At 38.6% G+C, this 12266-nt stretch overlaps 1 protein-coding gene across 1 annotated transcript in view; it reads left to right on the top strand.

Annotated features, from left to right (window-relative positions):
- Window positions 1-12266, top strand: part of WDR70 (WD repeat domain 70) — a 147727-nt gene that overhangs the window by 114219 nt on the left and 21242 nt on the right. Inside the window, exons 12-13 of the mRNA XM_058170695.1 lie at window positions 1962-2046; window positions 3914-4052. Coding sequence (XP_058026678.1) covers window positions 1962-2046; window positions 3914-4052 — 224 coding nt within the window. The remainder of the gene's footprint in view (window positions 1-1961; window positions 2047-3913; window positions 4053-12266) is intronic.

Raw genomic sequence — 12266 nt, 5'->3', positions numbered from 1 at the left:
GATTATAGTTAATACATAATGTATGATCTTTTCTGGGCTTTGGTGTGACTGTTATAGAAAGTTCATTTAATGAAGATGTTGACATACCATTTTCAATTTTTCCTTATATAATTGATAGAGCTTAGGAACAAATATACCAATTTTTCTATCTATACCATTTCATAAGAAATGCATTAAATTTCAATGTTCATAGCCAATATCAATTTTTTATCTCATCCGCAACTGAAGGAGTATTTATAATAATATTATTGAATGCACGTGCTGTTACTAGTCTATGAAGGAAAATACAAGTTAAATATGAATTGAATAATTTCACAATGATCTGAATGCTGTCTTAACATGCTTACCTTAAAAAAACCCAGAAATGATGAGGAATATAGCTTAAACTTGGCAAATAGTTTAGGGGCAAAAAAGAGAGAGAGAGAGTAAGAAATCAGTAGAGCCATGATGTGAAGAAGACATTTAGATCTCGTGAAGATACCATTTTTCATTTTTAAAAATTGTACTTGACTTACACAGTAAATTTGAAAACCTGTCTTTTGAAGCTTTTAAAACTAAAATTAGCTTTTCACATTTAGATCTTTGCCCATATAAAATATAATACATTTTCCAAAAGTTAAATATTAAATAGGCTTGGTTTGTCAAACCATATTTAGAATCTTTCTTTTTTTTTTTTTCATTTTATAGACATACATTTAAAACATCAGTAATTCCTCCCGTGTGACGTCTCAATGTTTTCTTCCTGACTTCATCTTTTTATTGTTTCTTCTTTCTTCACTTCACTTTAAACTATTACCATTTTTCCACAGATACATTATTATCATTTTCTTACATAATTATCTATTGCTTATCTGTACCTTTCTTCTAACCAATGGTAAAATTTATTCCATATCCTAAAATATTCTGAATCCTCTCTTTCTTTAATCATCAAAGTTAATCTGTTTATTTCTGCATCATATTTAGAATCTTTCTGAATCCATTAGATTCACCCTTCACTTCAGAAGAATTATCACTGAGAAGTCCAGAGTAGGATTCGGAACCTGGGACATTTCCAGTAACACTGAATGACAACCCTCAGTATCCCATTGTTGACTGTGCCAGCTAAGGTTGCTCGGAATCAGTCCTCAATACAGGGATTTCGGAGAGATATTACATCCCATTTGAGTACAATGAGAAATTATAGCTTTCTGCTCTAAGAAAAAATCTTCGGTTCACATGAATACCATATTTTTCAGACTATTAAGATGCACTGGACTATAAGATGCACCTATATTTACAGGAGGAAAACAAGAAAAAAATAGTTTTTGGCTTCCGTAAGTCAGATTTTCGCCCTACCTGGCCCCCAGTAGCACTCTACAGTGCTCCGAAAGGCTAATTTTTGCCAAAAATGGGCCCATTTTTGGGCTCCTAAGTCCTCCACGCATCATGTTTTCGCCATCCCAGGCCCATAGAAGCACTCTGCATTGCTCTACAAGACCCATTTTCACAAAAAACACTCCCATTTTTGGCCTGCAGAGTGCTTCTGGAGGCCTGGGAGGGTGAAAATGTGACGTGCAGAGGGTTCAGGAAGCCAAAAACACCCGTATTTGGTCTATAAGACACACCTAAATTTTCACCAACTTTTAGGGGGGGGGAAGGTACGTCTTATACTCTGAAAAATATGGTACCCCTTTCTCCTCTTTTGTGCTGGCAGGGGTGGCTTAGAAAGCTTTTTTTTTAAATTTTAAACTTAACCTTATTCTTTTCCAAATTTCCAATTAGAACTGTAGTTCATTTATGATAAGTGTTATTTTGTTTATTCTCTGAAACTGCTCTAGGTGTATTATTTACAATTCCTCTTGGACCAAAACATTTGATGGAGAAAATCACTGAAAAAGGTTGATAAAGGAATTAATATCTTTGCTTTTTAGTATAATAATTGCATTTTAACCATTGGATATTCAATATTTGTTATTTACTAGGTGATGATTCCTTAAAAACCTGGGACATCAGACAGTTTAAAGCACCTCTTAATTCTATCAATGGCCTACCAAGTTTCTTTCCCATGTAAGTAGCTTTTATAATTTTTAGTGAAAAGTAATGTGCAGAAATGGATCAAGAGTACTTCACTGGAGAAACATTTTCTGAATTTAAGTTTGCTTGGCTTGAACTCAACATATCTGCAATTTTGGCTTACCAGTTTTCAAGAAATAGATTGTATTGGTAAAGTTTTAAACCTCCATGTAAAACAGGGATGAGGGACTGTGACTCTTCTATGACTTGATTGAGCATGCTGGCTCAGGAATTCTGGGAGTTGAAGTCCATGAGTCATAAAAGAGCCAACAGTTCCTCATGTTTTAAATTTCTGATTTAAAACATTGGCTCAGTGGTTATGAAATATGAATTACCTTGCAAGGCAATATTTCAATAGGACTGTTAAGTTGTAAAAGTTGGACTCAATTTACCTCAAGGATCCAAAAATCTTTTCACTTGAAAGAAATCTAGTTTACTTTTTTTAAATAATACATATGCTTTTTTTCTAGGGACACGGTGGCTCAGTGGCTAAGATGCTGAGCTTGTCGATTGAAAGGTTGGCAGTTCAGCGGTTCAAATTCCTAGTGCCGCATAGCGGGGTGAGCTCCCGTTACTTGTCCCAGCTTCTGGCCAACCTAGCAGTTCGAAAGCACGTAAAAAAAATGCAAATAGAGAAATAGGGACCACCTTTGGTGGGAAGGTAACAGTGTTCCGTGTGCATTTGGCATTTAGTCATGCCAGCCACATGATCATGGAGACGTCTTCGGACAGCGCTGGCTCTTTGGCTTTGAAACTGAGATAAGCACCGCCCCTTAGAATCAGGAACGAATAGCACATGTGTGCCAGGGGAACCTTTACCTTTACCTTATGCTTTTTTTCTAAATTGCTAATAGTGAGTTGCATGATGAAATAGATTTGAAGGGTTTTTGGATTTAGTGAAGATGAGCCATATTAATCCAAATAAGGATATAGCATAAGTAGTGTCTAGTATAAGCATGGCTATAACTATGAAACAGTGACAAGTTTGGCTAAGGTGAATGGCCTTGGTTTATCATCATTTGACCCTAAAACTTATCATTGCTTCATGGATGATAGCTATGAAAGCCTACACCAGTATACTGGCTGTAGCCACTTTAAAGGTTTGCAAGGTTGGGTGAATAATACTTTGCAACGTTATATGTTTATGCTATTAGATCTCCTTGGTTTCTTATCTACTTTGGATAGGAATCATGGTGAATATTAAGCTTGAAAACTTCGATGAACAATGTCACGCTACACCTTTTTCAACAATAAACTTCAGATGGAAATTGGCATGGGATGAAACAAAGGGGGAGAAACCAGGTTTTCCAACAGGGCTTCATTCCAATTTGCTTAGCTTGCAGAGAGCAAGAATTATATCTCCCCCAGATTTTAGGGATAATGCTGGAGCTTTTAAAGCTTTTGATAGAAATTGATTTAGCATATTGCTTTTACTCGCTACTTGTCTATAAGCTCTTAGCTTTCACTTCAAATTAATTTTAAAGAATCTATGCGTTTGTTTATTGCTTTGAGAGGAAATACATGAAAAACGATTTTGAAAATGGTCTGTTTACCATTTGTCATCTAAAATGGTTGGGTATCATATTGCTAGAAATAGACATTATGGCCCAATGAATTATTACTGAATTATAGATTTCAAAACTCTCTTTATTTTGTAAAGTAGACACATGAGACACTTTTTTATTCTGGTTGCTGAAATCGTCAGAAGAAATCTCTATTTCTAGTTTTTTCTAGTTAGGGTTATTTGGAATGCCATTTTGATTCTAATTGCCAAATGCAATTATCATGTTAACATAGATTTGAAATATTATATAAATTGGATTTCAAAAAAACAAACTAATCTGTATTATATTGTCTACAGGACCGACTGTTGTTTTAGCCCAGATGATCAATTACTTGTTACTGGCATTTCCGTTAAGAAAGGACATGGCAGTGCAAAACTTTTCTTTTTTGATCGGGAAACGTTTAAAAAAATGTATGAGATCGATGTCACTGATGCGGTAAGCCAAAGTTCAGTATATCACTTATTTTATTGCTGTATGAGAATGATAGTTATTTCTCAGGATGATGAATTTTCAATTTTGTTTATTAATTTAGACTTAGATTACATGCAATTAAATGCCAGCTTGAAGTTTTAGAAAATTCAGTTAAATAGAGGATACTATTCCTATATTGGATAATTTTGTGATCCCTTATAATAAATTAATCCCATCAGTCAGTAATAATAATGCATGTTTTCTGTAGGGTAGGTGAGTTATGCAATTTATTAATAACAATACAGCCTGTAACAGGGCAAGCCAAGAAAAAACATTGGAGATTTTAAAGAAGAGATTGGGCAACCATTTGTCTGAAATGGTATAGGACAGTGATGGCGAACCTTTTTGGCACTGTGCCCAAACAGGAATGCGTATGCGTGCACGTGCACCGGAGCACTGGAAACCTGAAGACCAGGTGGCCGGCACGGGGTTTCTGGCGCTCCAGTGCACGCGAAGACCAGCTGCATGCCAGAAACCAGAACCGCAGCTGGTGGCAGCACACATGCCCACAGAGAGGGCTCTGCCTCACGGGTTCGCAATCACAGGTATAAGGTCTCCTGTTTGAGCAGAGGGTTAGACTAGAAGACCTCCAAAGTCCCTTCCAACTCTGCTATTCTATTATGTTCTGAATTGTATCCCAGTCCCTGTTTGTCCTGGATATCTGAGGTTGCATGTGATTGGACTGGGGGTGAGCCTTAAGGCTGATTATGACATCAAGATAATAGTTTACCATGGAGCTAATGAAACAAGAGGCTAATATTACTTAATGTCTTCTGGATCCCAAGTCTTGAAATAGTTAAAAGTTTTAAGGCAATGAACATCATAGAGTCTCCTCATTCCCGTCCAGATACTCTGGGCCAAGCTTGAGGAATCCCTAGCTTAATTTCTCCATATGAAGTTTTTTCTCTTTCACCAGTTAGTCTGTTTTCTTAAAGTAGCAATAGCAATAGTACTTAGATTTTTATATTGCTTTATAGCCCTCTCTAAGTGGTTTACAGAGTCAGCATATTGCCCCCAACAATCTAGGTCCACATTTTACTGACCTCAAAAGCAGGGGTGAAATCTAAAAAATTTTCCCTACCGGTTCTGTGGCCGTGGCTTAATTGGTGGGCGTGGCTTGGTGGTCAGATGACTGGGTGGGCGTGGCCAATAACAATAAATAATAAAAATAATAAACAAAGTATAAAAAACAATAAGAGGTACCAAAAACCAACTTTCACACTTTACACACACACAACACAACACAACTGACACACACACAATGTAAAAGTAGCTGCACTTCACACTTCACATAGCCACAAAAAGCTCAAAAACCAACTTTCACACTTTACACACACACAACACAACACACACACACACACACACACACAAAATACCACATACAGCTTTCTGAGATTTTGTGTGTTTGTGTAGTTAGAGTGAAACACTACAGAAACACACCAAATCTCAGAAAGCTGCACAAATATTTTATTTTATTATTTTATTTTATTGTATTTATATTTTTTAGATCAGGGATCTCTAACCTTAGTAACTTTAAGGTTTGTGGACTTCAATTCCCAGAGTTCCTCAGCCAGCAAAGTCAGCCAGCATTAGTTGCTCAGTGATGAAATAGATTAGCTAAGCAACTGATTCTGTCTGGTGCTGAAAGTGAAACTGGGGCTTTCAGGCTGGGAAAAAAGCCATGCGTTTGATCAGTAATCAGGTAAGTGCCTTAGAATCTCTTAAAAGGAGTTTTCTACAGAAAACATGTTTTTTAAGGTTCTGCTGATGAGGAACTCAGGTGAGATCGCCAGAGGAGCCTTTAAAATTTTTTTTTTTAAAGTTTAAAGGCTCTGCCAATCTCAGCTGAGAGGGCGGGATCCTCAAAGGCTTTTTTTTACTTTTAAAGGCATGTTTCGGCTGAAGAAAAACCTGATTTTAAAAGTTAAAAAAAAACCCCTCTGCTGATGGTGCAGCTCAGCAGAGGCTGGGGGGGGCAGGGATTTTTGCTACCGGTCCTCCGAACCAGCCGCCGCAATCGCTACCGGATCGCGCGAGCCGGTCCAAACCGGGAGCATTTCACCCCTGCTTGAAAGGATGAAAGGTTGAGTCAACTTTGAGCCAGTGGGAATAGAACTGCCAGCAATTCGGCAGTGAGCAGAATTAGCCTGCAGTATTGCATTCCAACCATGGCGCCACCACGGCTCTATAGTAAATAGCAAACTGACGTGACACTGCCTTTAAGCTACTTTTCAAAATTACCTTATTCCTTTGAGGTTATTGGTAGCTTAATTCTGTTCACAAGAGCAGATTTTGTTTGTAAACTGCATTAGGTGTCCTACAATGAGTGCAGTTGCTTGGAATCACTATTTTTATATTGTGGCATATTGTAGTTTGTTCCAAACTCCCACTACAAAATGAAGAAATGCGTATTATATCTTTAAGGATGATTAATGGATTTTCCCCTGTAAGCTTTGGGAAGAAGGACAACTGCTGAATATTATGAATCAATCAATCAATATGTTAAGAAAGTGAAAGTGTTTTTGGATCTTACATATTCAAACCCTATCTGAATAGGATGATGAATATCCAGACAGATGGAGAATATACTAGATATGGATTAGAGCACAGCATTCTTCAAATAGTTTGGTCTGAATAATTTTGGAGCACCATACTTATCTCTGTCCGTTGTACTCTGATAGCCAGTGGACTGAATGGCTTTTGTCCATCTGTATAATGCTGAGTTCACTTGCTAGATGAAGAGGGATTATTAGGTTCTGTGCTTTGCTTATCTTGCTCTTTGCTTTTGAGATGTGATATTATTTGAATGGTTAGGCTTTAACATTTCAATAATCTATTTTGGAGTTGGAATATTGTTGTAGAGGAAATGTTAAAAGAAAAAGAATTCAATATCCATTGACTAACTTGTGATGTGGTTACAGTAAGTACGGCATATATAATTAAGAAATCAATGGAAAAAAAATACTCCATGCCACCATGCCAGCCAAAGAACATTTGTTGCTTCTTAATCATATTTTTAAGTAAAAATCAGATGGTGTCTCTGAAATTGAAGGAAGGATAGCGAAATGAGCCTGGGTCCCCCCCCACCTTATAGCTCTGGACAAATAACACTTTTTGGGTTAAAGGCTAAACCACCTCTAACTGGTTCATTACACGAAACAAGACTGGTAAGCATGTAAAGAAAAACACTTTTTACAGCTGTTTGGTTTTATTTTATCAGACAGCGGGGAAGGGGGCTGTCCAGACAACAGAGATAATTTTAAATTGCTTTAGGGCTGTAAACTTACTGTTTAAAACTGCTTGGTAAATAGCCAGTTGATTTTGGCCTGTGAGTGAACCTGATGCTTAATGGAAACTTAATGGCCAGTTCTAAATGTTTGACCAAAAAGATGTCTAGCATTTCTTTCTATCTTAATCATGACAGCCTTTGTTCACTACTCCCACCACCCCTCTTTTAAGTTTTTATGGGAAAAGGGCATTGTTATTCCAAACTTTTTTTTCCCCCCCCTAGATGGGGTAATGTGAGAACCTACCGGGTTATCCATAGGCATTTAGGCAGTACAGCCAATTCTGTTTTGCAGTCATTAAGACAGCATTACAACACAGGCTTTTCATATATGAAGGCGACATCGTGAGATTGGTATGAAAAGAGATGCAACTTTATATATATTTACTTTTATTTTATTAATCAAATTTATATAGCCGCCCCTCTCATGAGACGCTGCTTTCATTGTCCCTCCTTCCCTCTCAGGGACAACGTTGCCCTCCCTTCTTCCAGAAGCCTTGTTATCTAGTCAGATTTATTTATTTATGAAAATTTATATGGCGACCCAACTCAATATCAGTGACTCAGGGAGGTTTGCTTATTTATTTATTTATTTTTAAATTTATATTGCCGCCTATTCACCCATGGCGACTCAAGGCGGCTTACAGGATAAAATATAAAAACCACATTTAAAAACACAGTAAAACTAATAAAAAAATCAAATAAATTAATGTAATAAAATCAACCCCCTCCCTCCACCTCCCACCCCAGTGACAGCCAATCACACAAACCATTTAATGGGCTCCATCTCGTTCTGGATTCCCCAGGCCCGCTGGCAGAACCAGGTCTTCAGCGCCTTCCGGAAGAGAATTAGAGTGGGGGCCGTTCTAATCTCTGGGGGAATGATGTTTCAGAGAGAGTATAAAGATATAATCCCAATTTAAAAGCAATAAAGAGCAATAACCCTCCTTTCACCCTCTGATGACAATAATCAGATCATCAAATAAGCCAGATGAGGGGTTCCAATCCACTCGGGGTTCCCCAGGCCTGTTGGCAAACCAGTTCCTCAGGGTTTTGTGAAAGAGTGTCATAGTGGGAGCCAATCTTATCTAAGCAGGGAAGATGTTCCATGAGGAGGGAGCCACCACAGAGAAGGTCTTTCTTCCTTGTCCTGTTACATGTACCTCCTTAGGATGAGGAGAATCATTTTTGCTAGTTGCAAAAGATCTCACAGATGGAAGCTGGTAATTTCCCGCAGACTTTCAACAACACAAATTTCCATGTTGAGTGCTTCTATAAACAGGAAGGCAGTGTGTAAATCGAATAAAACGAATCCGAGGAGTTGCAGTTTTCCCATCCCTTCTCTTCAGAATGGCGTACATGGTACAGTCTATTTTCAGCCGCACCACAATTTTGTCAGATAGGTAAAGCTCACATTTATACCATTCCTACAGTAGTGATTGGGAACATCTTGCATCATCATGCATCCTTCACTAATGGCAGTATATTAGTAATAAAGACAAGCTGTATATTGCCATAGTGAACGCTCGGGGAGCTTATATGATGCTATAAATCAACAAGTTGGAAATGACCTTAGAAGCTTATGCAGCGTGCTTAATAAACGTAACAAGATTTGTCACTTTGGCATCAAATATTCTAATTCATCTACAATACTGGTACCATGTCTATGTCATACAAGTATCCAGTTATAATTTAATAGATGCTAAAGCCTGTTATAGTATCTTAGTCGCCTCTCTCTACAAACACTTCCAACTCATCCTTTATAACTTTGATGTGTAATGTTACATGCATATTGCTAAACAAATATATGCTACTATGAAATTGCAGCCTTTGGAAAAGAGGGAAAAAAAGGCATATTACTTCTGTAATGTCAAGTTTAGAACCCGTGGCCTTTCTCAGTAATTTTTTTGTAGTTTTTTCCCTGGGGTGCATCCAAAGTTTGACTAGTATAGAATAAACTTACGTGTAGTTTTATTACCTTCTCCATTTTGTTTCTTTTTGTAAGATAAATGAGGAATGATGTAATATGTCATGTGTTGTTGTTCAACTGAGGTTCTATTTACCTACTTTTAAGAGCTGCTAAGGACCAGATGATTTTTAGTACAGTATGTCCTGATATATAAAACTATAGAACTCAAAGAGGGTGTATTTTCTTTTTTACATGCCTGTAATTGCTATGCACATAGTGTTCTTTTGAATCCCTACCTTAAAAAAATAGTTTTAAATGAAAAGTACAGTAATGGGTAGTCTCAGGTTAGCCATAATGAACCCAGGTTGTGGGTTCTCTGTGTCTCTCTCCCTCCCTTCCTCTCTCTCTCTCCCTCCCTCCCTCACTCTCCCTCTCCCTCTACCTCTCTCTCCCCCCTCCCTCCCTCTCTCCTTCCTCTCTCTCCTTTCGCCTCTCCCTCTCTCCCCTCCCTCTCTCTCCTCTCCTTCCTCTCTCTCCCTTTCGCCTCTCCCTCTCTCCCTCCCTCCCTCTCTCCCTCTCCCTCCTTCTCTCTCTCTCTCCCCCCCCCCTCTCTCCCTCTGTCCCTCCCCCCCTCCCACCCTCTCTCCCTCCCACCCTCTCTTCCCCTCCCTCTCTCTCTCCCTCCCTCCTACCCCCCCTCTCTCTCTTAACTAGAATGTCAACATAAAGTCTAACTGTCCATATGAACAACTCTCCTTATGTGTTCAGAGCCTTTCTTGCTCATGACCTTCTTATCTTACTACAAGGGCTGCCAAATACAACAAATCAGAACAACATTCTTCAAGCAACCCCACTGTACAGCTTCACCAGCACTAAGGCAGAGAGTAGCATTGGTTCTTGAGAAGCAAGCATTTAAAGCCATCATGTTTTCTTAGCTGCAGTTCTTAGTCACTATATCGTTCTGATTCATGTTGAAGTCCACGAGTAGTCATTTTAAAACTATAAACAGGCAAAGAGTTTGGGAACCCCAAGGGACGGGCAAACTAGTGATGTGTCTCTTTTAACATCCCTTCATCTGTTATTTCCTTGTTTGTTTTGGTTTTTTTCATAGCTGTTAATGTTTTTATAATTAATGATAGAGGTTTTACAGATTTATTCATTTTTCTTAGCTTTGTTATACATCAGCTTTCCTGGCTGAGGAATTCTAGGAGTTGAAGTCCACAAGTCTTCAAGTTGCCAAGGTTGGAGACCCCCATTATACACCATCAACAATTTTTTTTGATGATGGCAGCTATGTAAATTAGATAAATAATGGGGGTGATATGATAGTAGTGTTCCAATATCTAAGGGGCTGCCTTAAAGAGGGGGGGGGTCAACCTATTCACCAAAGGACCCAAAAGCAAAACAAAAAGCAATGGATGGAAACTAATCAAAGAGAGAACTTGAACTAAGGATAAATTTTCTGATGGTTAGAAAAATTAATCAGTGGAACGACTTGCCTCCAGAAGTTGTGAGTGCTCCAACAGGGGAGATTTTTAAGAAGAGGTTTTACAAGCCTTTGTCTGAAATGCTGTAGTTTCCTGCTTGAGCAGGGGTTGGACTAGAAGACCTTCAAAGTCTCTTCCAGTTCTGTTAGTCTGTTAATCCACTGCCAGATAAACACTGTGTTAACAAGTTATTTTAGCATTGGTTCCATTAAGGCATGCATCAATAGCCTGTAATAAATAGATGTAGTTAAAAGTCACAAATTTCTTTGTCCCCCAAACTCAAGGGAGTTATTTGGCCAAAGGTCAGCTGCCTATCTTTAGTGCCTCGTTCAGACACAACAGAATTTCTCTGGAATGGCCCTTTATATTCCTCAGTCTGCGAATGGAAGCCTGGATGCCAATAAGATGCCTCTTCAATGTAGTGTCCTTAAGATGTGTTGGACTTCTACTTCCCTCATGTGCAGCCAGTATTACTTTTCACATTGTCTGCTTCAGATGTTTTCATGAAATTGTCATCCCCTACAACAGCCTCACACTGTATATTTTCAGAGTTAGAAATACCAGTTGGATATTACCGTTTTCATATCATTGCACACTTTTCTACTTCTTCTTGGTAAACACTGGCCTTTATGTGACCCATATTGCTAGGATTATGTGGCCTTGCGGTTTGTGCAACCATTTACAACAGTTCAGGTGGATTTGTTTCCCACAGACAACAGTTTTTTGCTGCCTTTATTCCCGTAGAGCATGAAAACCTGATGGGACAGGATTTCTCACCCAAATCCTTCTCCCCTCAGTGAATTCCTTAATATGGGAAAGCGAAGGCATAAACTCATTACTGGCAGAATCGTTCTTGGAATTTTGGAAATCCTCATTTTGAAATGCGCACTGCCAAAAAGCCACCTAAAAACCTGCACCTGAAAGGATGCGTCATACAAAGCTAATTTTCAAGGGATTGATTTATTTTTTAAAAACATATCAGGGACCCAATTTGAGCTAAAAGAATGAGTTTGATCTAGGGATTAAAGTGCTGAACTAAGAGTGGGAAATCCTGAGTTCTAGATCTTCTAGGACAGTGGTTCCCAACCAGTGTGCCGCAGCACTAAGGGGTGCCGTGAGATCTTTTGAGGGTGCCGGGAACTTTTGAGCTACGGAGATTTTAAATATCTATTTCCTTATAAGGGTGCCGGGAACTTTTGAAAGGCTTTCCAAGGGTGCCTCAAACAAGAAAAGGTTGTGCCTCAAACAAGAAAAGGTTGGGAACCACTGTTCTAGGAGCTAACTATATACTTTGGGTCAGCCACACTCTCTCAGCCCTTGGAAAGTGGTAAGACAAGCAATTTCTGAAATGTTGCTAAGAAAACTATGTGGGTTTGTCTGTGTAGGCAACGAGTCGAGATTGACTTGAAGGGCACAACAACAGCAACAAAACTACTGATGCTCTTGGATAGAGAAGCTTCTGAAAATCCAAAGAGAAAGCTTTAGATTTGGGTTTC

This window comes from Ahaetulla prasina, chromosome 2, assembly GCF_028640845.1.
Source record: "Ahaetulla prasina isolate Xishuangbanna chromosome 2, ASM2864084v1, whole genome shotgun sequence".
In the NCBI taxonomy this organism is placed as follows: domain Eukaryota; kingdom Metazoa; phylum Chordata; class Lepidosauria; order Squamata; family Colubridae; genus Ahaetulla; species Ahaetulla prasina.
This window is presented reverse-complemented; position numbering and strand designations above follow the sequence as displayed.